The sequence below is a fragment of the Anopheles bellator genome, chromosome 1, assembly GCF_943735745.2.
Source record: "Anopheles bellator chromosome 1, idAnoBellAS_SP24_06.2, whole genome shotgun sequence".
NCBI classification, from domain to species: domain Eukaryota; kingdom Metazoa; phylum Arthropoda; class Insecta; order Diptera; family Culicidae; genus Anopheles; species Anopheles bellator.
In genome coordinates this window covers 17,392,200-17,419,695 of record NC_071285.1, presented here as the reverse complement: position 1 = coordinate 17,419,695, position 27,496 = coordinate 17,392,200, and the positions used below count along the sequence as shown (strand labels likewise).

General features: G+C 53.4%; 1 protein-coding gene across 1 annotated transcript; it reads left to right on the top strand.

Annotated features, from left to right (window-relative positions):
* LOC131216580 (protein cortex) lies at nucleotides 1-25,350 on the top strand. Its single transcript, XM_058211110.1, has 8 exons — nucleotides 1-134; nucleotides 22,759-22,896; nucleotides 22,980-23,081; nucleotides 23,118-23,871; nucleotides 23,988-24,137; nucleotides 24,654-24,773; nucleotides 24,853-25,161; nucleotides 25,230-25,350. The coding sequence occupies exons 1-7, from the start codon at nucleotides 51-53 to the stop codon at nucleotides 25,116-25,118; spliced, it is 1,614 nt and encodes a 537-aa protein (XP_058067093.1). The 5' UTR covers nucleotides 1-50; the 3' UTR covers nucleotides 25,119-25,161; nucleotides 25,230-25,350.
* The last annotated feature ends 2,146 nt before the right edge of the window (nucleotides 25,351-27,496 follow it).

Genomic DNA, 27,496 nt, shown 5'->3' with positions numbered 1-27,496 from the left:
GCGGTGTCGGGGTTGTGCGATTGGTTTTTTTTTGTCGTTACGTGTCCAGTATGTCCGCCAGCCAGCCGGCCAGCTGCCCGGTGGCTTTCACGGTGAAGAAGCGGACCAACAACCGGTTGAACGAAGTGCAAAAGGTGCGTGCGACACATGCAACGATTTTGGGATTTCCAAGGGCATTACGAGCGGTCCAAGCGGTCCACGGTGCAGCGGTCGCCTCTGTGTGTGTGTGTGGTTGTGTGGAGCTGGACTTTGGTTTGAAATGGTAACGTTAATGTCTCTCGAAAATCCCAACTCAGTGCAGTGCGCTCAGTGCTGTGCTGTATGTGTTCCCGGGAGTCCCGGGGTCGCGGCTCAGGACTCGGCACTCACTTACGGCTTGGGTTAGGGCGCTTGGGGCGAAGCACAAATTTCCAAACAAGTTGGGACTTAGTAGGCCAGTAGCTTGTATCGAACGCAGGAAATCTTCTGGTCCACAAAATCCCAGTTCGATTGAAAATTCCTTTCGCGGTGTCCAGCGAGGGGGCCGTCGAACGCCCCCCGGAGGCCGATAAATTCACCGTCCCGTCGAGCGCCTGAAACTCCCCTCCCCCACAATCAACCTGTGCACAATGACTGCTGGCCCGATCGCGATCGGATCTCGGGCACGGGAGATCCTTCTTATGCTGGCGGCCCCTGGTCGGTCGGTTGCGTTCCTTTTCGGGGGGGGGCCACACCGTTCGGCCACAATTACTCAACTGTCCGAATAGGGGGGGGGGTGACGAATCAACGCGATGGTGCCTTTGCACGGACCCACCGGTGCCGGCCGCTCGCGGATCAATCGCGGACCAAGCGGATCCATCGGCCGCGGGCGGCTACGATAAATAATAGAAAATCATTTGTACGAAATCTTACCGTTCGGGCGGTGGCGGCGGCGGGTGTGGGCTGTGTCCCTTCGAGCGCCTCGGTGATTGGCCGCGGATCCCGGTCGCGTATCTCCCAGTGCCGGTGCTTACCTTGTTCGCTTGATCGCCAAACAGGATGAGGGGGGAGAGAACGAAGTTTAAGCGGACGAAGGCACACAAAATGATCGCTATAAATCTGGACAAAATTTATGCTCCCCGTGCGGAAAGTTTGCTGGGGTTGAGCGCGAAGCGCCGGAAGCGGTTCCCCGTGATCCCGGTGACCGGCCCACCGGTTTACAATCGGTGGTACCATATGGTACCACCCTTGGGGGGAGGCACGGTGTTTCAATAAATCATAAAATTGGCTCCGGTAGTTGTCCGGGTCGCTTCAGCTTCTGCTCCTGCTCCCGCTGTTGCTGCTGACCCGGTATGTGCCGATGGCGCACCATTTTGAGATTCGTTCACACGGCTTCCTTGATCGGGAATCAATCGTGGTGGGAAGGCACCCGGGGCCGCGGGCTCCATGTTAATGTTAATTATGTACAAATTTCGAAAAGCTCCCCCTTGAGAGAGCGTGTGTCCTGCAACGAAATGAACTTGTTGTCCTGGGCCATCGTAAAGCCAGCCGGATCATTGTTGTTCCCCTGGGCTGGGAGCGTATGTGGGATGTTTGTTTGTTTTCGCCAGCGAGGTGCCCGGCGTATGCTTTATGTGGCCCCTCTTGTGCGGTAGTACATCCCCCCGAGGGGGCCAGAGCTCGGGTGCCCCGGTTAATGGCCAGCCGCTGGATTATTGGAGCATCTTGTAAGGTTGCGGCTACTGCCCGACTCTCGGGTGTTGTGATCGTCGCTGTCATTCGAGTTGCGGTCCACCGCCGTTGTCGTCGTTCATTTTCACGATCGCTCCTTCCCGAGGCCAGTTCGTTAACGGCGACGCTGTCGCCCTTCATTGTGACCGCCCGTCCGCATGTCCCTCATGCGCGGGATAGAAAATTAAATCATCAACAAATGGAGCTGCAGCGCTGGGTTCGCTGGGCCGCTCCATCCGAGCCCGGCCATATCATGGCCCCGGCTCGGAAATCAATTCAATTCATTCCGCTCCATTAGAGGTCACATCTTGTGGCCACGGCCCGCGCCGGGCGATTTAGCAAAGTGCCGCGTTTGATCATCGTGCGCCTGCGCCCGAGCCTGGCCGTCGTGATCCGGCCGCTAGGGTACATAATTTAAATAGCTTTTCCGAGAGCCTTCTGGGGCCCGTCTGCGGGTCCAAAGCCCGGCTGCGCTCGGTCGCGATTTCACGGATCATAAACATTGGATCACGAATGTGAATCTTCAGGGCAGGGAAGGGACCGGGCGCCGCGCAGCAACAAAGAAGGCAAATTCCACTGCAGCACAACATTTATGTAGGGCCGGTCGAGTGTCGTGTAATTTTTAGTCCACATCTTGGTGGGAGCCCTGTGACGGGGAGAGAGAGAGAGAGAAGGAGCAAAAAAATAAGACTTATAATGTAACAGAAATTCCAGGATCGGCCGGATGATGGGTTAACACACCGCGCAGCTCGTGGGTTCCGGCGCCGGCGCGATTCCTACGGCTGGAATAAATTGTTGCCCCGGAAGATTACACATTCCGTGTCCGAACGCACACAGCTACATATTATTCGCTTCTTATTATTTGGATCCACCCGGACGTTGGAGTCACCGTTGGGTGGGCCTTGCCCACCTTGTCTCTGAGAATATGCTGATGTGGGGCCGATTGAGATGTAATTTTTTGTTGAATTAAGGCGGCCCTAGATTATGGTGCGAAAAAATAATCCTCGCCCGAGACCCGGCCGTGGTTCGAAGACCCCCGAAGCTATTGACTCGCTGCAAGGAATGCGCGGACCGATGATTAGGGTCCCACATTGTATCGGCCCCATAAATTTCGCATACGACCGACACCAGGGGGCGCGAGTGTCGTTACACATATTCGCGCGACGCGTTTACGCGACTTCACGGGGCCACCGTCTGATGTACTACTGCTTCGCGGGTCGCGAGTGGGAAATTTATGACCGTACCGTGTCCAGCGTCCCGACATTCACCCGTGGCCGGCGGCAAGCAACCGACCGACGTTATGCGGTCGTTATGCGCACCGTCTCGGAGATCGCGCAAACTCGCCTAATGCGTTTAAATCGGACGCATCGGGAAGCGGTTCACCTTTAGACGAGCATCCCGGAGGATCCCGGAGGATCCCGGGCCACTTGTTGACATCCGTGCACATCAGCGGCCCTAATTATATATTCGTGTAATGAGTCGCGCGAAAACACATGGCCAACGGACCCCGAACCGGGCTGCGTGCAAATTATTTATGACGTCCTTCTCGCTTTCGACGCCTCGCTTTCGGTGGCCCCAGTCACGTTCTCGAGCGCGCGCGCGCGTCGTGTACGCACTAAATAAATTGTATGTTCGCTAATAAGTGCAAGATTTTGCTTTTTAGTACGACGGCCATTAATTTCACACCTCTTCTTCGCGCCCCCCCCGGCCCACTGGCCCCCGGGGAGAGCAGGGAGCCTTCGCGAGAGGGTCTGCGATCCGATCGTCCGCTGTAGGCGCGGACGATCGGCGAGAATGTGGGCGTTCGCGGTGGGCCGTGCGGCCCATCTATGGGCTCGGGACCGTTTCCACGGCGCAATGGCCGCCACGCGGTGCACCACACCGGTGTGTATCATTAGGAAATGACATTTCAATAGGTGATTATTATCACACGTTGCTGGGTTGCCGGGTTGCTTGGATACGGTGTGCGCTCTCGCTCCCGAGGACCTAGCCACCCAGCCTGCCTAGCCTGCCAGCACCCTGCTTGGTGCTGGCAGGCTACCATGGAGACGGTGCGTTTCCAGGCACTGCGTAGGCCGGCTCCGATGCTGGTCCGAAGTTATTGAACCTGTGTCCGTGGCGAGCTGGGTTCCGTTTCGAGGACGATGCGGCCTAATCCGCTGTCTGCGGTGGGGGAAATATTACAATGTAATCAATAAATTCTGGTATACAGGAGAATTTATGGGGCGATACGCTTTCGCTACGCGTTCCGCTTCCTTGCGCGACAATTGCTACCCCCCCGGATGGGGAGAGAGACCGCGAGAGAGGGAGAGAGAGAGATGTGAATCCATAAATCGTAGATTATGCACGACGGTGTTCCGCCGCTCGGTGGCTACCGGGCGGCTGGAAGTGGCTATCGGTAGGTGACACCCGGCTGGCAGATTACAATTTTCGAGCTGGCTGGCCGGAACGGTCGGACGGAATGATTTCATCCCGCTAATTGCGTGAGTGCGTTCCGCAACGTGCTCCAAATAAATCTAATTTAATAAATCCCACACGGAGAGCATAGTTGCGTAGTGCAAACATTGGATCATGATTGGCGATCCTCGTAAGTGAATCCCTTGCTCCCGGTGGGCCACCTGGAAGAAGCCCAGCGCAAAGCCTGGGTAGACTTCTTCACAGCCTGCCGAGTGGCCAATCGATGCGTGTAGGTGGACAGCATGCGCGCATGTTGTGGGGTCGATGGCCACCTACTACTGAGGCGGCTCTGTACCCTGCCTGCCTGCCTGCCTGCCGAGGTCGTACATCTCATCGCGCGTGCGTGATCTTGCGGCCGACACACATTAACCCGGGAGATATCGCACGGAATGTGCCCCAGGACCCCCCCCGGGGGCGGAACATACATTCAAATACGGGGCATCAAGATTGCGCCGGGGGGTGGCGGGTGAACGACGACTTGTTTTTGGCCGCCCCCTTGCCCAGGTCCAGGAGCAGGTCACGCGCCGCGCCACACGTTGCGGTGGGCTTTCCGATGCGAAAAAGGGCCCCGGACCAAGGGGCCCGATACCAATTAAAATTCTTTGCACCCCCAGGGTGGCACCAAGTGTGTGTGTGCGTGCGTGTGGGTGTGTGTGTGGCTGGCCAGGCGTCATTCCGACGCGGCGCTTCTGCAGCAACACATCGGTGTGCCACGCACCCGATGGCGTTTTTCGGCCGCCGTTTAAGGGCTGGCGCGGGCGAATTACAATTTCATTTCCTTTGCGGTCGGAGGGGTGGGGCAGGCGGGGTGGAAGGAATTCGGACAACAGAAACGGTGCTTCAGCCGCACGGTAATGAACCCGAGTGGGGCAACAAAAAACCAAATGAGCTAAGGATGCTTGCCCTTGTGCCGGGCGTAGCAACCGGGACATCGTCTATCGTGTCGTTTGAATCTCCGCACAGGATGTGGGGAGTCACAAAAAAGGGTCTGTTGACAACGCGTCTCTGGAGATCGATCTTCGGGGCCACCGGTGCTCTATTCGGCCCGTCATCATCGACTCCGGGCATTCAGTTCGGTCTCTTCGGCCCGACATAAACTATGCTAATCCATCACCCGTCAGCGAGTGATTCCCATCCTGGATCCCCGTCAGGGCAACAGCTCATTCAATTCCAAATCCGGCCACCGGGGGCCGTACCGGCTCGGAGGGGCAGGACGTGATGGACACTATCGCGCATCTCTGCGACACTCGCTGGGACGGCGTGAGACCTTCAATATTTATGAACACCCCCTTTCCGGGGGGGGGGCCTCTCGGTGTCTCTCGGTGCCGTTTCGTGTCGCACCCACCATCCCTTCCCCGGGGGGAATGGCCCGGTGGCATAGCGTTATGAAACGGTTCAATCACCATCATCAATCGGCGCGCTACCGGAACGTCCTTTCAATCAACACCCACTTGTGGGAGAGATGGCTGGTGGCCTTGGTGTCTCACACGCTCTAATTAAGGACCGCCCCAGGTACATCTCCTGGCCCGACCATTAATCACCACAATGTATGAAATCTCGCACCTTCGCCGTTTCCGTTTTGGATCGCGCCCGGCGAGCGTTGAGGTGTTCCTTAAAAGGGACACCTAGACCCGGAGCTGGCTCACACATAAATCATAAACCATCACCCGCACTCGCACGGGCCGCAAGCTTGGAGCATAAATCGAGCGCCGGACGGACGCATAACGATGGAACGATCCGGGACCCGCTTTTTCCTAGAACGTCTTCGCCTTCGCGGAGATCGCGGTGATCGCCGCAGAATGAAGAAAAAGTCCGCCGATGATGGGGCGAATTCAATTTAAGCTTTGACACGCGGCGCATAAATGCATCGGCAATGCGATGATCATCACGCGATCGTCGCGATCAGATGGGGACTGAAAAAGGGACGATTTGATGGGCAACCGAATGGGGAACGCGAACCCCGCGGATGATTATGATTATTTCCCGCGGGACAACGTTTTGCGTCGGGACGCATCATAAATGGTGCGAATCCCGGCCCGGGGCTCCCGGGGTGATCGATTGGTGATTGGGCTCCGGCTCGTTAGAGGCCGACTTGAGGTGCAAAAACGGGATGGGATCCCAACGATGGGGAATGTCGTTCTCTGCCACGTTTGGCATGGGAAGCACGCACGGCCGATCGGGCTGCCGGATCGGAAGCTGCCGGAGACGGCCGGTCAGCTGGCGATCATTAGGCAGGGGCAGCGCGCAGCGATCCGTGAGAGACATTTATCACTTGTCGGTCGAATAGAATCGCATCTCTCGCCACTGGAGAAAAAAAAAAGGGAAGCCAATCCAAAAAAGCCCCGACCCGGCTATTCCTTAATATCTCGCGAGCCTCAAAACGGGCGCAGGTTTCAACTTTATTGACAAGACCTCCCCAAAGGGGGCCATCGGGCGGATTGCAGATGGACGTCGCCGGCACATTCCACGCCCCGACTGTCCGCGCGCCGTTTGGATAATGGATGGTTTACAAGCTCCGCTGCTGCCAAGCTGTCCGACCGGCGGACACTAACGGACGTAACGGTCGGCCCTGGCCACCGGCCATCCCCCGGCCCGCCGGCCAAGGAGTCAGCTTTCTTCCGAGCCGAGCGTCTCGGACTGAATCAATTTTAATGAACTCCATTATTCTTTCCTGCACAATAATGGTCACATGCGGTGAGATATCCCATTTATACCTCCGCCGGGCCGGGACGGGCCGGGCCAGGAGCACCGCCACCGCCCAGCTTATCCGCACATTTTATGACTTGTTTATGATATTAAGACGTTTCAATAGCGCACTCACCGTTTTGTCCCGCATGCCCTGGTCCGGTCCCGCAGGACGACGCCGCGTCGACGCCTGCTCCGCAGGAGTCGATCGCCGGGCTGCGGGTCTCCCGACCCCTCCCGGGTGCGGACCATCTCACCACACATTATGTCTCATTGTCCGCCTGCGCAACGGGCTTCCAGGGCCCGCCAGCCAGCCGCGCCAACAACTCCGGGCGATCGTTTGTGATCTTTGTGGCCGCAGCACCGCCGTCGGGCTCCGGAGACGATAATGACATTTCGCGACGTCTGGCGTCCTTATTTCTTGCCACCTTCGCGGTGCGGTTCGCGTTTCCGATAGAAAGAAAGCCCACTCCACCGTGGGTTTGCCCGGCGGAGCCCGCGGGCGGGCGTATGGAAAAATAATAATCAATAAATTACGGAACATTTCAATTTATTGGAATATACGATCAAATTAATATGACATCTATTTCGCCGTCGCGCGCCGCGAGAGCGCCCGAAACGCACGTCCCGACGCAACGGGCTCCGGGGCGAGTGGGTGTCGGATGCCAGTTCTGGCGCCCCACTATGTTGCGCCTTGGTGTCTGTGGGGCGCTTATTGTGTAAACAATAGACCATCAATTATGTTCGGTCGGAACCGATCGGTTCGTTTTGATCGGTTTTGTGATCAAATGCAGTGCAGTTTCCGTGAGGCCGTTAGGTGCGAATGATGCCAGTAGAGATCGCGTTCCGGAGAGCTGGGCCTCGAGGTTAGCCACAAAAACCGCATCGCAACGGAGCACATTAAATAGCCCTCCGGCGGTGGCATTTCTACGAGCGTCTCCTCCGCGAAAGTCCTAGGCGAGTGGCCGCCACCTTGTTTGGCCGCTCTCCAAACGGCAAACTCTATAAATCACGCGCAAAGTGCGAAAATGTGTTCATCGTTTCATCGAGCGGTCGAGGTAATGAGCGCAGCGCCTGAAGCGCTTTTTGATTCCGTGGGGAATCTTGCCAAAGGGCGGCCAACCAGATCCTGATCCACAAATGCAACAATTTGCACGATTTCCATGTGCCATACGTATCTATGAGGACTAGATCGTCCCCTTGCAGGGTTGTGGTTCGTCGCTATGGTTACTCTCTTTTTCAAAATGGCGTCAAGCGGAAACGGTCAAGTTGAAAACCATTTATTAAAAATAAAATAACATGTTTAGTGCATTGAAATGAAAAATTATTATTAATTATTATTTATTACTCTTAAAAAAAAGTATTCGAAGTATGTGCTGTCGTTAACTGTACATTACTTCCATGTCTCTGCTAATTCGTGGATGCCACGTCAAAATAATTTTTAGTGTTTTGAAGCAAACCAATCCAATTTTCCACTATTTTTACCGCCGTCTTTTTTCCGAATTGATCTGCTTTTGTAGCCGAAGTTGTTGGTTATCCCGGACTGACTAATAATTTTCTGTTTTTTGATTCTCCACTTTCCATCCCCAAATACGATCTGATTGGGATTTTTACCAGGCGAGCAGAATTTCACATTTGTTTTCGGTTTTCCTGCCTTTTTTCGTTCAGTTCATGTGGCAGCAATTTTCCAATTCTGGATCTTTCCCAGGGCCTTCAAACGTATGGATATGGCGTATTGCGGCACATTTAGCTGATCCGTGAATGCTTGTCATTTCATTCAAAAGTTCTTGTAGTTCAGCGTCCGTGAACTTTTCTCAAGTCCTCTGACACTCTTCGTTTGTGAAGTTAAAATCGCCATTGAAACTACTCAAAGCTCTGTGATCTTCTAAGAGCATGATCACTGTAAGGTCCGACACGCATTTGATGCGCTTTTGTCCCAGGTTTCTCGAATTGAGAAGGACCAAATTTACTATGAGAGCTGTTCTGTTTACACAGGTTCATTTTGGACTTTTAGACCCGGGTCTAGAATCAAAAATTCCGATGGAAAGAAGAGAATCCACCGTCAAAAGCGCCACTGCGCCATCCATCGTGGTGTCAATATTTTTCAATTTGCCAGACGTCCTTCAAGACCCGTGTACCGTCACCTCCAATAGGCTAGGTCTTCCCACCGCGTGCGTGCGCTGGGACCCGACCCGAAGGGGTTCATTCCAAGCTGTCCAACCGAGTGTAAGACCACACGGCGGTTCACGAGGTGGAGAGCAAAAGCCGTCCGAGTCGTGCCGGAGCCATTAATTATGACTCACCGCTAAGGCTCGCCCGCAATGGCGAGTGGCGAAAAATGCGCTCGCCTTTGCGCCGATGTCGAGACTTTTCACTCCACCGACGGACCGGAAACCGGCTAGCAGGCACACGAAATTGACACCGTAGTTGGCACCGGAATTCCGTTTTCCGTCCGATTACGGAGTCGACGAATCACGGCGATCGCAGCGTCGATGGTTGCCCTCGACGCTTCAAACGAGCTTAGGCCGGTGTCGGGCCATAAGTTGAAGATCCGATCCGGTGCCAGCCGAACCCGAGCCAGATCGATCGAAAACCTGCTCCTCGAGGGCCCCGTCCGGGTAATGGGTTGACCCCGGACCCGGCTTCACCGGATGGCTGCGTGATAATTTCACTTGCCCCACACACGAGCCGGACTCCACGCCGAGCCGGAGCGAAGGTCGCGTCGTGCACCGACCCGGTTCGGCGTGTTCGGAAAATTTATGGGAGAATTGAAAAATCAATTTTAAATTTACTACCGTTTCGTTCACGCGGCGGTTTGACGTTGTTTCTCGCCTGGGCCGTGGACCGTCGCGGTGAGTTTTATTTATTTATTTTTCCCTTTCGACACTGCGCCCTGGATTTTCCATTTGTCCACTAACCACCGTTGCCGCCGCGTTGCTCGAAGTGGCGACGTTTTTCGTGCGTTAAATTTTCGCGTAATGCGCCCCGACCGACCGAGATTCGCATTGAATGCAACGATAAATTATGGCCATCGGAGCGCGAGCGAGTCATGGCAGCCGCGGCAGGAGTAGCAGCAGCAGCAAGTGTCTTGGTGCAATTGCGCGAGGTGTTGCGAGCTGACCGGAGACCTGGGCCTATTGTAAATCATTTTTCTTCGCTTCTTGCGCGGGGAAAAAACGGTCGAAAGTCCGATATCCGATTTTCTTCCCGTTTCCTTCGGGTCGGCGAATACCGAACACGGGGCGCGCAGTGACATAAAAATGTTCATTACGCGAGATCGCCTGATCGCGCCTGACACACGCCGCCGCCGCCGCCGCCGTGGGAAGCGTGATCGTCCCGCGGATTGAGATTTTTGTACATGTCACGGACGGGTTGTTAGTACATGGCTTCCCACCTCCCCAATATGGGAACACACAGAGCGGACCCGGGGGCCGAAGCGAATGGCAAAAAATTAAAATACTTACACGCCGCCCGCCGAGGCGGCTTCTTACGGCGGCGAAGACGCGCTCACAAATTCTTGACCCCGTTGGCCGGGGCTGGGTCCGGGTAGCTCGTGCTCGTGCGGTTCTGGAGCACCGATCATGGTGGGCAAAAAGCGTGCCAGGAGCACGACCACCAGAAGCTACGCCACCGTCACGAAGAGGCAGTGCGGGCCGGAGCGCGATCGGATGGGGCGCAAACAACACTCAAAATGGCCTCTCGATCATCCAATTTACATACGGATCGACATCGGATCGGAGGCCGTAAATCTTGCGCGCCCGGCCCGGCCCGGCCCGGACTGAATGAATGATCGGTTCGTGTGGCCGCGCGCTACATCCTCGGCGGTGGCGGCTCCTTTAGACCCGCGGCACAAGCACGCAGACACACAGACACACACACATGATGAATGGGCGCGAATTGTGAGGGCGACCGTGTGTATGTGTGCGGGCGCGATCATTCCGTGCGCTTGTAGCACAAATTAATTAAACTGATTTAGGACCGTTGCTGCCGCTTCTGTCGCGCTGGGTCCAAAATCGCGATCGTGTTAACAAACCGTGCTACCGATTGTTGTGTGGGGTTCGATTGTTTTCTTGGCGGTCGGACGAATTTCGTTGTGGCACGGGGCGTTACGTACCTCTTTACGAGCGCAAAGCCCCGCGAAAGATCCTGGCCCGGTCGGTGCAACTTTATCGCCCCGCCGCTTACAGCGACGATCATGTTGCCGGTCGTCGACGGCCCCATTAATGAGGGTGGGCTCTTGTTTAATCGGACGATCGGGCATCTGGAGCCGGGAGTGGCGGCAGCGGCAGCGTGACCTGGCGCGCTCGTGCCGGGTGTCTCGTGCCCGTCTGCCGTCGGCCGATACTATTACCCGCACTTTTATTGAGCTCATTAACATAATCTCATTGAAATTCTGCGATATATTTTTGCATGTAGCAACGCCTGCGCACGCTTCCGGCGAGGTCCGTCCAAGACGCCAGACGAAGACGCGTGGCGGTGTTCCCCTGCGGGAGCAATTCTTGTCCGCCCGTCCGACCCCGGTTCGTCGCTGCTGTCGATCGATGAATCGACGCTTTTCTCGACGTCCCACACCACAGCAGCTGGCTGGGCTCTGGGCTCTAGGCTCTCGCTTGGAATGTTTTGCGCCCGTTTGCGAGGGCCGGGCGAAAGCGATCGAGCGAAGTGAATGGAGAGTGAATTTTCCCTTGCCCCCGGAGGGTCAGCCGCCGTGCTGGGTTGAGATCCGCGAGCACAGGAGAAGATCATCACCTTGCCGGTTTCGCGAGCCCCCTTTGGAGCTCGGTGGTGAACGATGGAATTCCATTTCGACCGAACCCGGGTTCGTCGCTTGTGGTCCAAATGAACGATTTCAATCACTTGTTTTCACGCCACTCGTCGTGACGGGAAGGTGCATCGTCAGTCATTAATTGTCCGTGGCCCATCATAAGCAGGCTATCGTGGGTCTCGAAATTGGGCCACTCAAATGTCAGCACGAGCTCAACGAGCTATGTTACACCGGAATGATGGTGATTAAATAGATTGGTGAGCGCCACGGAGCCTTCGGTTTGTTTACCGAAAAGTGCGGTCCGTTTGCGGTGGCTGACCTGATTCTTGCTGCCAACCCAATCATTGCCGAGTCGTTTGCCGGTAATGATACCACGCTGATTACGACGACCGGATCGGCTAAGGATCGTCCGTGCCGGTTCGAACGGGGCAAACAATGGATCCATTACGTGGTAAGTTACTACTACGTTGCGGTTGCAGCTACACTGGCAATCCGGTGTGCCACTGGCGAGTGAGCAACATATTATCGGGGCAGACTGTGGCCCCCGAGGAGGATCGTTATCGGCGGCCATCACAGACAGCAACTCGTTCTGGCGCACCGGAGTCCTTAAAACCGACGATTAAACTTTTAATGTGGCACTCCATGTTAGCATTTAAAATGGAGCGAGGGGGGGTAGGGACCCCTCGAGAGCCGATTATCTCTGCTAAAGAGACACGCATAATTTCAGTTCAGGGCGCACAACGGGAGCCTCGGACCCCGGCGTTGGGCGGGAACATGATTTATTGAGCACCACCCTACATACGGGCTATCCGTCTCCGGAGTGTCCCGATAGCTTGAGAGAGGGAGACCGTAATCGATTTTCGCCGCGCGTCTGCCGAACCCAACCGGACCCGGTTCGGCCCCGGGGGTGAGCGATTCGAATCTGATGCCCTATCGCCGATCAATCGATCGACGCAGTGATCGGCAGGAGTTTCCTTCACCCCGGGGGCCGTGGGGGGGAGACCGGTGGAGGAAAAGTCCCGCTACACCCGCTACGGGGCACGTGTTTGGGTCGCCTAAGATGACTTGCAAATTGCCATTAAGGTTGTAATTAAAGCAGAAGTGTGCCCCGGACTATTAATCAATCTCTGGTTCGGTTCGCTCGGGGCCTTGCAATCTGAGAAACATCGCGCATCGAGCCGTAATTGGGGAACGCAGCCGGGCACCGTTGCAACATTGTACCCACCGGACGGGTCTCCGGGTGGCCGGGCTTGAATGCGTAATGAAATTATGATTTATCATTCGAACCAAAGACATGCGCCGGGCTGCGGCCACCGGCGAGCATCACAGAAGCACATCATTTAAGCCATTTAAGACCGGAGATTTCCGTACCGTACTTTATCCTTCCAGGGGTGGGGTAAGGGTGGTGGGTACTCGACCCGCTGAGATCCGGCTGAGATGGCGGATGAGCATCGTCGCGCCCCGTGGGCGCTCCGACCTCACGCGATGCTGCGCTATCGGCTGGCCTACGACTGGCCGCAGGTTGTCTAATTATTATTCTGGATCGCACACAGATTACAGACGGTGCAGAAAGTAAACACGATTTCCTGGACCCGGAACGTGTGTGGTTGCAACATTGCAGCAGTGTGGCGAGCGGGCTCATAACGAGCCCGCAGATGATCTTCAGACTTGGTCCGGGCCCAAGGAGACCACGGGACTAGGTGTGATCCATGCAAAGTGGTTACAAATTGAGTGGCAAACGTGTGACTGCACGGCCAGCCAGCAGCCACGTCCCCGTTTGTTTCATCTTCATCGCTTTTATCCTCGTCGATCGTGTCTTGAGAAAGCAACCCCGGGTCCTAAGCATCCACATTAGCGATGCGCCACTCGCTACCCTTATCGCGATCGCGCCCGTCGAGATGGGCCGGTTTGTGGGCCCCGCGGCCCAACATTGTCCGATCCGATCTCGGGCTGCCCGAAGCCAGCTCGCATCCGGATCCTACATTGTGGCCGGACAACAAAAACAATGAAAACATAATACTAACATCTAATGATCTCAGTCGCAGAAGTCGCGCAACCGAACGCGAAAAGTATGATTCCACCGTTCAATCGTAGCAACCGCGGGCTGGCTGGCTGGCTGGCGAGAGGTGGAGCGATAGAAAACGGTCGGATCAAAGTGGGCTTCTTGTTTGCAGCCCACGATGAGTGCAGTTTGATAGTTTCCAGAAGTGTCTCAACAACATGACCGGTGCCGTGCCGGTAACAGTCGTGCCGTCGTGCTTAACGGCACCTGCTCCGGGCCAGCATCGCTGCGGATGCGCAAACCGGGCAACAGCGGGACGTTCGCGACGTGGCCATTCAAAACATCGCACATTACCAACATATATCGCCGTCATGAATCATACGCGCCGCGGCCGAGAACGTGTTTCTGAATGAGCCAGAGCCAGATCGCCCGTCGGCGCTGAGCTCACGGCGCTCGGTAAGGTGCAAATGGGCATGTTTCGGTGTGGGCCGCAGCATATCATCAAGATAAGCACGACCGGAGTCACCGGAGTCTGGAGTTGCGCTGGAAGCGACAGGATTACAAAACACATTCCGGCGGACCACAATATTTGCTTTGGAAAGATTTATCTCGGCCCCAGGGGCTGGTGTCCGGCCGAGTGTTCGACTCCGGGGCAGTTCGTGTGAACTTTAGTGAAAAAATAAGCGCGGTTGACTGAAGAACCAATCCGGAGGCAGAAACTTCATTGGAGAGGTATGATTTTACATATCTAAAATTATTTCTTCCATTAAAGAAAGACGGCACTTGAAAGAGGATGATAATTGAACAATGATGGGTAATTTTAGCAAAAGAAACACTTCAATTAATCTGTCGATTGATGGCGGTGGCCGTTCCATTCAATCTAAAGAAGTGCCTGTGACTTGATAGGCTAATTTTCAACATTAGAAGCAATTACTGTTATTTAGCTGCAATTGGTCATAGGTGAGCAGCCGTTGGCCATATTCAAAACAGGAGTAAAATGTGATGGCTGTGCATCGTGCACCCGGGATTCGATTGACCAATCTGTGGCCGTGTCTCTGGTACGCCTAGACGGATCGTACTCAGCGGAGACTGGGAGCAGTTCTGAGATGTGTCACTGGGACGGTTGGCTAATTTACCCATTGGAGGTCCCACCAAACGCTACTTGACCGGGGCGGTGCAATAAATTCGATCGATGGCAGTTGCAACGACTCGCCTCAGCTCGAAAGCCCTTGCCATTGCGCGGTAAGTTTATGCATCCGAGTGACATAATAATTAGCAGTCCAAACGGTGGACGGACGGGCTTTGCCAACTCGCACTGGTTGACCGCGGGGCAACGATGTCTTAAATTACAGTAATTTTATTTTATTCAACGCGAATGATTGTTGAGCTCAATTATCGTGTGCTTTACGACTGGCGTCGGGTGGAGTTATGGCTCGAACTCAAATTTTGATAACGTCCGCCAGGTCCGCCTCGCAAGGAATGCGGCGCAAGTAGCATAAGCGCATTTATTTATTGGCATCTAAACATAACTAAGTGGCCCACCGTAAAGAGGCTGGCAACGGACAATGGCAACGGAAATCCCGTCGTGTGGCCACGTTCCGCGGAGCATATCATTTCAATAATTGACTGTTGTTTTATGAAAATACATCTTATCGGATGGGGCTCCATCTCGCAGCGTGGAGTGGAGTAAAATAAACGGAGAATCCGCGGTAGACTTGGCCTCCGACACGATGGGGGGTCACGCTGGCTACTGGAAGACGTCCCACCGAAACGGTATTCGCTACCCATTCCCTTCGTTCCACTTCTTTTATGATTCGTATTTAAATTAGAACAGGGACGCCCAGGGCCCGAGGACCCGCGCCATTTGGTAAGCTAAACCAGTAGCTTTCATCTCAAATTTCAAATCACTTTTGTGTCTTCAATCTGCACTCTTGAGAAATTGGTTCTTGGTTTAAAAAGCCCCTTTTTTCGAAAACATATGCCGTAGACCTTTCTTTTAAAAGTAAGAAACTAGAAATCTGGTCTGGTTAGTTTTTGCATACACGATAACCGATTTAGGTTAACACTTGTCTTTGCGAATACGTTACGACCGTGCAACCATGAAGCTGTCAAGCTTTCAAATTCCGGTTTCTTAATACGTGTTTTTTTGTTTTTGCTCAGTTCGACAGGAAAGACAAATCAACCATGGTGTCAAACAAACCAAGCTGGTTTTTTATAACAAGGCGCAAGCATCGTTGACTTCAACATTTCCAATGCTGTCATTGAACTTCATTTGGTTTAAACCGTTATTTTAACTTTACTTCGTTTAAATGTTATGTTTTACCACTAAAGTTGTTGGCAAACCATTTATCAGAGCACCACGCAGCTATTTTGATTAATACTAAAACAAATTAAATTGATTCCATTTCCTGTTTTTAACAGATATTAATTTAGCTTCCAAAACGGCCATCCAACATCGACAGGGTGATCCCTATTTGGCCTTATCATTGGACGCGATAATTAAAACATGATTCCTCCACGCTGATGATCATCAGTGCCGATCGTGTTGATGCCATTTTCGGAATTTCTTCTCCACGCAATCATGCTGCGTGTTTGCTCCTGCTCAAAACCATGCTGCGTGTGTGGCACGTGCCGATCGCGTTCTGGTGGTAGAACTGGAAAATGTTCAATTAAACTGATTCGCACAGAATTCCGTGCGATCTGATCGCCCCTTAAGGAATGGCATTTAATTAACATAGTTCGTCTTCGGTTGTCTCGTTGCGGCCTAGCTTTTCGCGCTATGGTCACGACATGGCCTCTTCAATTCACTTTTTCTGCTGGTGCTTTGATTCTTTTCACTATTACTTTTATTAATTTTGGAGCAAACCTAGCTTATATCTCGCAAAATTTTAATACTTCGAAAGAGCTTTCCGAAAGATTCCTTCACCAGCAGAAATGTATGAGCCGAGTGTGGAATGCACGGAATGAGAGGTCTAATGCTAGATGCTGCCTCTGCATTGCAATACGTTACGCTTGAGCACCTGCTGAGCATTGGCCAATAGAAAAGACCCATAAATGAGGCAGCAACGATTCGGGTGGTGGAGTTTCCCCCTCTGAAGCGCGAATTCCGTTGAACTTCGCCGGGGATGGAGCCACTTGCCATATGTGCATATGTTGCTTAATTATTCATCGTTCACAGAAGCCGCAACGGCAACGGAGGCGTGGTTTGACAAGCTGAGGGGAACGAATTCTTCCAACGACATCTTACCATTTATAGCTTTAGGATCCTTATTGGATCATGATTTCTAGCTGTAATCCTAGTACGACTCAATAAGCTTCGTTTGATGCACTCATGATCGTTCAAACGGCACGGTAGCAGGAGTTGATCGTCAGGAATTTGAATGCTTCATTACGGAGTGCAAAAAGGGGAATTGGTCTTCTAAAGTGCCAAAGGCAAACGAGGTCCCAATTATCAAAATCAATCACCGAAAATCAATCTAGCGGTTTCACTGGCCACTGGAATGCACTCGATGTGCTTTTAACCAGGAGTCGCTAAAATGCTCCCCAAGGAATGTATCCGAAAGGCGAACCGACGAAAAGGAAAGGAGTTAATGCCGATCAATGATGATTGATTTGCTGCCCCTTGGTTCCGCTATTTTTCTGCAACCCTTCGACGCTTTATTCAGCATGATCCAATTTTTCAGTTTCTTCGCAGTCTTTTCGGTGATCATTTCAGAGTTTGATTATGATAATCACGTTATAGTGGCGATGGCGATAATAATTAAAAAGGGTAACATGGAAAAGCCAGCCATCGTTTCTCGTTCACACAGGAAATACTTTCGCATGAATCAACGCCCAAAGGCCCATGAGCCCATTCTGTGAAAAGGGTCTACCAAATTAGATGATAGTGAGTGGCGGAGTAGGATCGATTGGTCGAGCGAGGTCCCGAAACTAGCTTTTTAGCGTGTTTGATCATTACAACTCAATTAAACTCCAGTCCAAACAGAATCGAATGGTAATGGCGGGGCCTACCCTTGTATAATTATTCACAGGGCATAAAATGTATCATTTATTTTATGATTTCTGCTCAATTGTGGCTGATTAACACGCCCTAGGAGGATAACCACTCTTTGGTGAGCCTGGATCACTGAGGATCACATGCTTGATTAAAATCACAAATTAATCATCCCAAGCGAAGGCAGATTTCCCACGGCTATGATACGGCACTACAGCCGGATGAGAAATGAGCTGGGCCGTGCAATATAAAATGATAAACCCTCAGCTCGAACCCCAGATGGGTGAAGACGAATAAGCGCACAGCGGAGTATCGCTCCATTACTTCTTGATTGTGCAGTGTAATGGCTTAATTACAGGCGACTGAATTCATATCATTTAATGTGTCAGTCATGCTAGAAATCCGTCCGTCGCGTCCGGCTCTTAGCATTGGAATGCTCTCCAATCTCAACCTGTCCGTCTGTTTGTTGATGTTCGTTTTCCTTTTGCTTTTGTTGTTTGTTTAGGGGCTTTACAAGAAATCAAGGGCCTTTTACTCTTGTGACCGCTTTGGTTGACAACAGGATTCTGCAATGCTTCTAACCCATCCACAAACGAGTCAAGGTGAAGATCTTCTATAAAAAGTTGGTACTCAGCGCCAGTGATGCTAAACAGGAAACAGAAAGAATTATAACACTCAGACGATGTTGCGAGCCGCTGGTTCATTAATTGTTGTGCAATTCCTCCTTGCACGGCCCCTTTTCCGGCTCAAGAGGAGTGTCTCCTAATTGGCCACGTCTTCAGTATCGAAAGCAGAAGAACAAGATGCACTTCAGTGGTGCTCCCTTCACGATGCGCAGAATCCATATGCTGCAAGTGAAGTGGGGAGGGACCACTGTGACAGGCTGATGATCCAATATGAACTTGAATTGAAGTGAAGATCATTGCGATCGCTCGAAGTAAGATCTCTTGCACAATTCTACTTCGACGGTTTTAATTAAATATTGTCAAGTTATGTTTCACATAAATAATTACCACATCCAGGGTCATTCCAGGGGAGAGAAATTTCTTTTCTAATTGCGACCGAGTCGCTACGCGTTGAGTCGCTCTTTTTCCAATGATAACCATTATAAGGCCAACGTCATAAGGGAACGCGCAAAAACGCCCAAGAAGCCACGTTCCGAGGGCAGGCTTTTATGAGCCGAGAGGTTTTCCATCATCTGGTTCCATCGCCCTGTGGCAGTCGATCGCGAGGCTTTTTATCAGCTCACGTTTATCATTCGAATCCTGCTATCGTTCGTTCGCCGTGCCGTGGGCTTCTGAAGGTTGCCCCAGCCACGGCGGCACGCTCAGCTTCGAGGGGCGTTCGGGGTTTGTTATGGGAGTTATGTTATTAAAATTCAATTTAAAAGCAGTTCCGCAAGGCGCGTTAGAAATGGCATTTGCCATGGATCGCTGCAACGAGATAGTGGAGTGTAACCTTACATTCTGTCGGCCGTCGGCGCGGAATGCCCCACGGTTTATCATTCAAAGTCGACCGATCGGTTGGCAAGAGATGCTCGATAAATAGTAGCCCCGGCCCCGCTGGGAGCCGGTAGCAAAGCACCTTTCCGAGGGCCGGTGAGCTGTGCGAAGTAGGAATTTACGTTTAAGATACCTGGACGAATAACGTGGTCCAGATTTGAAGCCTTATTAATAATTCATTCTAAAAAATGACAGATCACTACAAGATTCGTCGTCCTGAAGGTCGGACTGCCTCGTGGGTAAATTGGGTCGTCCCAGAAAGCGGGCCGTCTGAGGAGAGGCCGAAATTTGTGAGCTGCCTTCGATATTTCATTTCACATGATCACTTGCCGTGGCTCAACGTTTGATCGCCGTTACCGAAACTAGTTTTTTTTGGTCTCAGTTGGACTCGCAGGCCGCCTACCGTGCCCTCGTTGTCGCCGGGAGCCCCCAAACGAACCTCAATCATCTCGTTTGGTACCATGTTTGAATTGGTAGTTCATCATTCGAATGAGTGAAGTAGAAAAATAGAAGAGAAAAAAAAACTAGCCACTGAGCCGCTTGGTCCGAAGTGAACGGCGCTGCGGAATTTGGTAGATTGATGGACCCTGTCCATCGCAGTTATTGGTCTCATTGGCTGGCGGTGGCTTCTCTGGTCCCCTTCGACCTTTCTTCGCTAGGCTAGGCGGCCCCCTCAGTTGTGACCCGCCAGCTTGCCGCAGTCAAACGGTGGCAGTTTCTCCAACGGTTTTTTTTCGCCCTCTCAAAACAGCACCTTTCATGATCCGATCCAGCTGGACAAGCGGAACTGATGCACGGTTCTTTGTAGTATCGTTTCAATCAAGATCAGCCATTGAAGAGCATGTTCTTTGTGTCTTTACATGGTCTCACAGCATAAAATCGGTTTTTGGCATATCATTTCGGGTTCGAGTCGAGCCGTACATGGACTTACCACTCGCACGGCCACCAGCGGCTTTCGGGTGACGGTGTTTCGCTTTAAACTTCATAACTTTTTTAAACTCTCTTCTCCGATCAAAGGGCGTTTCAGTTACATTCCGTTTCGGTGCTGCTAATTTCTTCGCAGGTCTTTTTGCTAATTTCAAAGTTAAAAATTGAACCACAGAGTACCTAGCAGGGCAGCTACGGTCAGGATCAGATCACACCGCAACGCGTATGTTGAGGCTCACAATTTCCATCCTGGCAGATCACTTTTGCACGACACCATTTAACCTCCTTTTTCTTGATTATGCGAGTTTAAGCAAGAATTCACTCCAACGGATGGGGACAGTCCACAGGGAGGCCAGTTCAACAGTTCAAATATTATGCACGGAGCACTACTAATGTCAATGCGCAACTAGGATGGGGGTTTACTGAGAGCTTCGGCACGCAACGGTGAAGTTTACACTCGAAATCGATCAGCAGCGAGCAGTAGGCGTCGACCGCTTTCATCAAACACTGCATATTTACTAAACTGCAGCGCGACACTCTGCTGCACCGTATGCCGCACTCGGCGCAGGGCTGGCCTTCCCGGTGCTGGTCTTCTATCCGTCCGGTCCGGTCCGGTCCGGGGCGGCCGATCATCGGCTCGAGATGCGCGACAAACTGCAGCATCCACTTCCACTTGCACGAATGATCCAATTGTTCCGTTGCAGGTAGGACCCGGCCCGGGCTCTAGGCTCCAGCGAGGGCCGAGCCACACATATCCCGCCCGATCTCGTTTGTCTAGGCTCTAGCAAAAGCGGGTTCGGTTTTTTCTCTTCGCTGCTCTAGTTCTCTCCCCGCAATGGCTCTAATGGCGTTGAACTGCTGCCGCTCATTCTACCTTCCAGTGCCTTTCTCTCTACCGCTTTCTCTCTCTCTCTCTCTCTCTCGGTGCGGTTACGCCAACGATCGGGCGGTGTCAGAGCGATTTAATAAGAAAACGAACCCCTTCCTCGGCGCAGCATTAGATGGCCCCACGGGGTCTCGGGTGTCTTGGGTGGGTGAGCGAATTATAATTCCGCCTTCTGGTCGCGCCGTTTTCTCCAGCGCTGCTCGAAGGAGAGCTCCAGTTAGAGGGCCCTAGCCTGGCGAGGCTCAAACGATCTCCCGAGTGCCGCCGGCTGCTTAGAAGCGTTCGGTTCGCGAATCGACGATCTCTTCTTCGAGCGCCTTCTCAAAAGCACGATCCTCGACTGAGCGATCAGCGTGGTCGTCGTCGTCGTTCCTTGCGCTGACAGTTGCGCCGCGTAACGTACTATGCACACGCCCAGCCCAGTCAATGTACCGTAAGTCGAACGACCTCCAGGGGTCTGGTAGGGTCCGCCGCAGCAACAGCTGACTTCTCGGTGGGCTCGGTGGGTTCGGGATCACGTTTTAACGGGCGCCCGGTCAACAATGGCACGCTTCGTGCACGAGGCTCAATCGTTGTAGCCCACGGCACACGCTCCGTCTCTCGCTCACTCACGGGACCGTTGGAGAAAACCTGTCGAAGGTGAGAGAACTGCGGAATGAATGAGAGCGCGGTTCGGGCAGATCGAATGGTTGAACGGGTTCGTCGCTTGCGGATTGGTACGAAAGACTTCAATCAATGAAGGTTTTTTAAATTTGATCTTAAGATGGTTTTTTCGTTTTTATTAAATAATTAGTAGTTAGGAGAGTTAAGCAGAGTGATATGGATAGTGCTTGAACCGTTTTTTGATGCAAAGAAAATGACAATCGCAGCGGGACCTGCGGGACCGCAACCTGCTAATCGAGAACCTGTGTTCCGGTTCGCGGTGGTGGCGATCACCTCATGATAGCGCACCACATTATAGCATGTTTTGGGCTCGCAACATACCCGCAACATGGGGCCATAAATTACGGGCGAAGCACGACAAAGCACCGGCACCGGGCACGCGCTGGGCCGCTGGCCGCTTCAAAGCCGCAACCGCCGGGCGCGTGGTGCCGCGACAGGGAAGACGGCGCGCAAACACGGGATTGTGTCCCCCCGGCAGGAGGCATAATTTACGAGTTCACGTTTGCGCTCGGGACACGAAAGCATCGATCCAATTCCATCACGCACCACCACGCGACCACGGGGAATGCGTTGTGAGCGCAGCTTTCGGGGCAGGCCCTCGGTACCGCTGGCTGTCTCTCAATGAAAACTGGGACTTTAAATGGGGGGGTCACTTCACCGTTTGTTCGGCATTCGGCCCCACCGTGGGACCGACTCGTGGCCAGCGAAGGATTCACTTTTAATTATCATAAATTTTATCGTCGTTCGTCCTGCCGTACACTTATCGTAGTTAATTATTGTGAAGCCCGTAAGTAGAACCGCCCAGCCTAGGGGCAAGTCCGATTTGGCCATTCAAAGAGCACGGCCCCAAATCGGAGGCCGCGAGCCAGCGCGAGGCGAATCTAAATTTATCACTGCATTCGACATCGAATGGCGGACCGCCGGTGAACATAATGTTATCGGCGGGACGCGGGAGCTTTTAGCTTTTATCTGGCCGTCCGTCCAGAATGGGGCTGCAAGTAGAGCGAGCGAGTTCGCTCGGAACGGGGCCGAAGCTGGGATTCTTTTGTCGTTGCCCTGCAACCCCACTGCAAGTGGCCACGTCTAATGATCCATTACCGAGGCAGTGGCAGCGGTGGGCAATTAAAGCCCTCCGTCGGGTCCGTATCGGCTTCATTCGGTGCACCACCCTCTCGGTTTCTTCCGCAGATCCTGCAGCCGGTGGATTTTGTGCCAAATTCGTACGGCGATCGGTTTATCCCGCGGCGCTACGCACTGTCCCGGGCGACCCTGTTCACGGCGGACTGCAAACCGGGATCGGATTCGTGCGCCGACCCGATGGAGATGGTGCGTAATCGGGCCCGCCCCCCCTCCTCTGGAATCGTTCCAAACCACCCAACCAACGGAACCGTTTGCTCTGCTTCCTTCAGAAGAAAGGGCCGGGCTACTGGTGTTCCATACACTACTCGAACGCCCTGAAGGACGTGATGGGGCTGGTGCCGCCAAGGGACTCGCTGCTGCGGTTCAGTGATGTTGCCGCCCAGCAGCACCGGCACCAGGCGAGGCAGCAGCAGCAGCAGCAGGCGGCCACAGGGATGCGGTCGGTGTGCGCGACCCTCGAGTGGATCGCTCGGCCGACGTACCGCAACCCGCAGCGACTGGACTGGAGCTGTCAGCCGCGCTCGAAGCCGATCGGGTTCATCGAAGCCGTGCACGATCTGCCGCTCATCAAGAAGGACTACGAGAAGATCATCGACTGGTCGGCGAACGGGCAGATTGCGGCGATCTTCCGCAGCAAGCTGGTCATCTGGACGCCGAACACGGACGCGACGCTCGGGCTGCAGGCCCAGTTCATGACGTCGATCGCGTTCAATCCGGCCGGCGATCAGCTGGCGCTGGCCGTGTTTATGATGGAGCGCCCGTACCTGCGCATCCTGCAGATGCTGGGCAACAACGTGGGCGAGCGGGGCTACCTGAAGCGGCTGGACGCGAGCCACTGCTATCCGATCACCTGCCTCGTTTGGGACGGCACGGGCCAGTGCGTGGTCTGCGGGTTGCAGAACGGCGAGATCGCCATCGTACAGCTCGGCGACAAGGGCAGTGAGCGCAAGCCGTACGGCGGGGGCTACCACGTCCACCGGGCGGCGATCGCGGGGATGAAGTTTTCCTGCGGCTCCAAGTACCTGGCGTCGGGCGACACTTGCGGCGCGGTGTTCATCTGGTCGTGGAGCGGCGCCCGGCTCACGCCGGTTACGAAGTGGAAGAGCCCATCGATGGCCTTCTTCGACTGGCACCCGTGGCGCGAGGACGAGATCGCTATCGGTGCGTGCCGGTGACGGCCCAGAACCCCCCCCGGGGGCCAACACCACCACTAAACGCCGGATGTTTAACCGTGATGCCGTGTTCTTTCCTCTCTTTTTTTTTTCGCTTTGTTGCAGTCAATTCGGTGCCGGTCGGGATTGCGATCTACCACATCCCGAGCCGCAAGATGCTGTCGTCCTATCGCCGGCTGCACTGCGACTGCATGGTGACGGCACTGTCGTTCAACAAAATCTCCGCCGAGCTGGTCGTCTGCTATTCGTACTTCGGTAAGTAGTAATTACCCACCATTAGGCGACTAATCGCGCGACACCGTCGTCGCTGGGCGGTCCCGTGCCAATGTTTATTGATATCAGCGATCAGCGACACTACGCCGAAAGAGGCGAAGAGGCCCCTGCAAAGTGTCCCCGGACCACACACCCTGACCAGGCCGGGAAGGACGATTCACAATTTTCACTCCAACTGCGCCCTTCAAAAGGGTGGATTCATATTTCTGGAGCGGCAAGGATTTTCATCGCCATTGCAATCGATGGCCGACGATGGGCCGACGAGATGATACTTTGCCCTTTTGCAGCCCATCAATATTGAAACAGCCACCGCAACAACTTTCTCAACTCTCGGCCGGCCAGCCGGGCCCGGCTCGCGGCTTGATAGGATCGATGTTGGCGGGATCGAGCAATTTACCGTCCACTGCTACTTTAATGATACGGATTTAATAAACGGAGCAAAGGCCAGCCGGTGGGGTGGCCGTCCTAATATGCCGTCCTTTCTCTTCGCGGTGGCAGGTGGTGAAAAGCCGCCGGAAATATTGGTCCTCGCGTCGATCGACCGCGTGGTGGACGTTCTGCGCAATCACGACGAGGCCGTGATGCATCTGCTGTGGAGCCCCGATGGACTGCAGCTCGGTAAGTTACGCGCTGTTGCGGAGGGGTCCGAACCGACCGGTAAGCGCCCTTCTTACCTTTCATTGCCCTCCCCGTACAGCGAGCATCGGGCTTGACGAAACGCTGGCCATCTGGAACTTCTTCGGCATCTCGTCGTTCGGCAAGCGCAGGAAGGCGAAGCGTCACTCCGAACCGACTGCCCACGGGCTCGAGTGCCTGGGGCTGGACTCGCAGCTCCTCACCGAGGGATGCGCCCAGTGCTCCAGCATCGGGTACTGCGAGGTAGGGCGCGTGCAGTGCAAACGGAACCGTGAAGCTCCCTGCCGGGCGTTGGCGTCGAGCTTGCTCTTTAAGCCGATGCGCTGACGTTGATCGGAAACCGGCTAAGTCTTCGGTCGCGATCGGTACGGTAGGTAACTAAATTCGGGCCGAAACGAACTGAACTTTTACAAAATCTTACTCTCTCGCTCGTTTCAGTTGTGTGAAGTTTCCTTTTTCTTGTCTACGTGTTATAATAATGTTGTGTTTAAGATTTGTGTATAGCTTTTTTTGTTTTTCGTTGTGGAATAAACGGTTACCTTCAACGTGAGTGCGAGAACACTAACCGACGAACGCGATGGTACGCGGCTAACAACCTTCCGCGAAGGCGGATAATCAATTAGCGAAACTTTCCTAAGCTTGTCAACCTTAATCCGAGCGGCAGTCATATCTATAATGCGCTTACCATAAACGAGCTGGAACCAGCCACCGGCCGGCCGGCCGGCTGGCCAGCGGGCGGCTTCTGATTTCCGAGCGTAAATAGTATGAATAGTATCTTACGCCGTGGAACAAACGCGATTAACGGTAATGGAAGTGACCGGCCGGGGGAGCATGGTCCTGCGATTGACTGCACAAAGCTGTAAGCGCCGTAGAGCTGTGCCCCATTATCACCGCCCATCTAATGGAAGCATTATTCACGAATTAGCATTTGATGGAGGATGACTTATATGCTTAAACGCGTTCGGGTGCCCTACCCTCCTTTGCAACCCATTTGGGTATGCTCGCTGTCCAACTAGTTTGCTAACTATTTTCACCCAGCCCTGGGCTATAATGTCCTGCTATTAAGGAATTCGCGAGAATGCCCTCCAAAGACCGAACGATCAGGCACGATCGGGCGCGTAATGTTACTATTTATTAGTTGTTGAAATGCAACCCATCCCTCGGCAGGAACAGGTTTGCCACGTTGGCCTCCTCCGAGAAGCTACTGCTTTCATCGCACGGTTCAACCGGCTAATGGCTAATGGTTCCAGCGCACGTCCCATATGTAACGCGTCTGCCCGGCCAGACGCGTTTATCTTCCTGCGATCGCGAATTCCGACGGTTGATGCGTTCGATAGCCGATGCCGCCGATCTACTTTCTCTGGCGCGTTCGAACTGCGGCCGATGGATTGAGTGGACGCTGGCAACTCCGTGTACGTTGTCGTGACTGGAATTTCCTCGTGATTGATTTAGATTGAGCCATCACGAGGCGAACGTGCAAGTGATGCAATAAATCTCCGCGCGATCTTTTAATCTGAAACACACTCTGCTACGATAGCGGCCGGGTGCGAGCTGCTGATTCACTGCCTGCGATGGAAATGACTCGTTGGATTTTCAGCACGGAGCGTCTATCGACATCGGCTGTTAATCGGTTGGACTCTTCTCAAAACATCGATGGGGTATTGCAAACACTATTCAAACGATCGCACTAGTCGTTCACGGAGCTTGAAGCTTTCGGCATTAATTTCATTCAATCATGCCAACCATTTATTAATTACGCCCATTTGACCCTTGCACCCTTAGTCGATACAATCTACTGCCAGTTACTTTGAAATTCAATTACTAGATAGTGCCCGGAGATCGTTTGTCATAACAATAAACATAAAATCAGTCCACTTTGCTCGTGGAAACACAAGGGGTAGCGTTTGGGAGGTTCTGAAAATCATAATTGAAATAAGCGTCAGTTAGGTAACTATCGAAAATTGAGATCGTTGCCATTTTCCTTTTATGTTTTTAATATCGTTCCAGGCTAGATTATTGAAACCTAACTAAGCCTCACCACCGCCACCGAATGATCTCGTTACGGGCCGTGAGAGGTTTTAATGTGAAGCTTGTGAAGCTCAGGGCAGTAGCACTTGCTACTTGCTGGAGAGCGTAAGCGCCTCGCGTTCTGGCTGAGCGACAGCCAAGTGACAGGATCACGATGCACTTGCAAATTATCAACACTTCTTGGCTCCTCGTCTTAATGAATCGTGACGGCACTTTCACCCTCCTCCCGGGTTGTAAGTTGTGCATATCGGAGGTGTTAATGCCGGCGTTAAGACCGGTAGCAGAGCCGCGAGACTAACTCAATGCCCCTCAATAGCGGTCCTGTGTCGATGACTTGACACGATTTTCTTCGCGTTTTGCAATCTATCGACTCACAGCTTCATTCGTTCCACTGGCCGTGTCGTGTGCTGGGCCCCCGTAACTGCAAACCGGGAACTTGTCAGTGATCAGTGATATGATGAGGTATTTTAGCAAATGGTTTCCTTTCGGAGGCCCGCGAGACACGCAGGTTGCACGAGACCGATGCACGCTTGTCAAACGATCATACGATCACGAGAGGATGCTCCCAAAGTAGCCTCGGTTCTGTCAATCTTTCGAAGCTTGATAGCGTGATCGTTACGCTGCTGGTTGATCGCTGTCCACTCGCTCCGGCACAATCCTTTTGTGGTGTGGCGTAA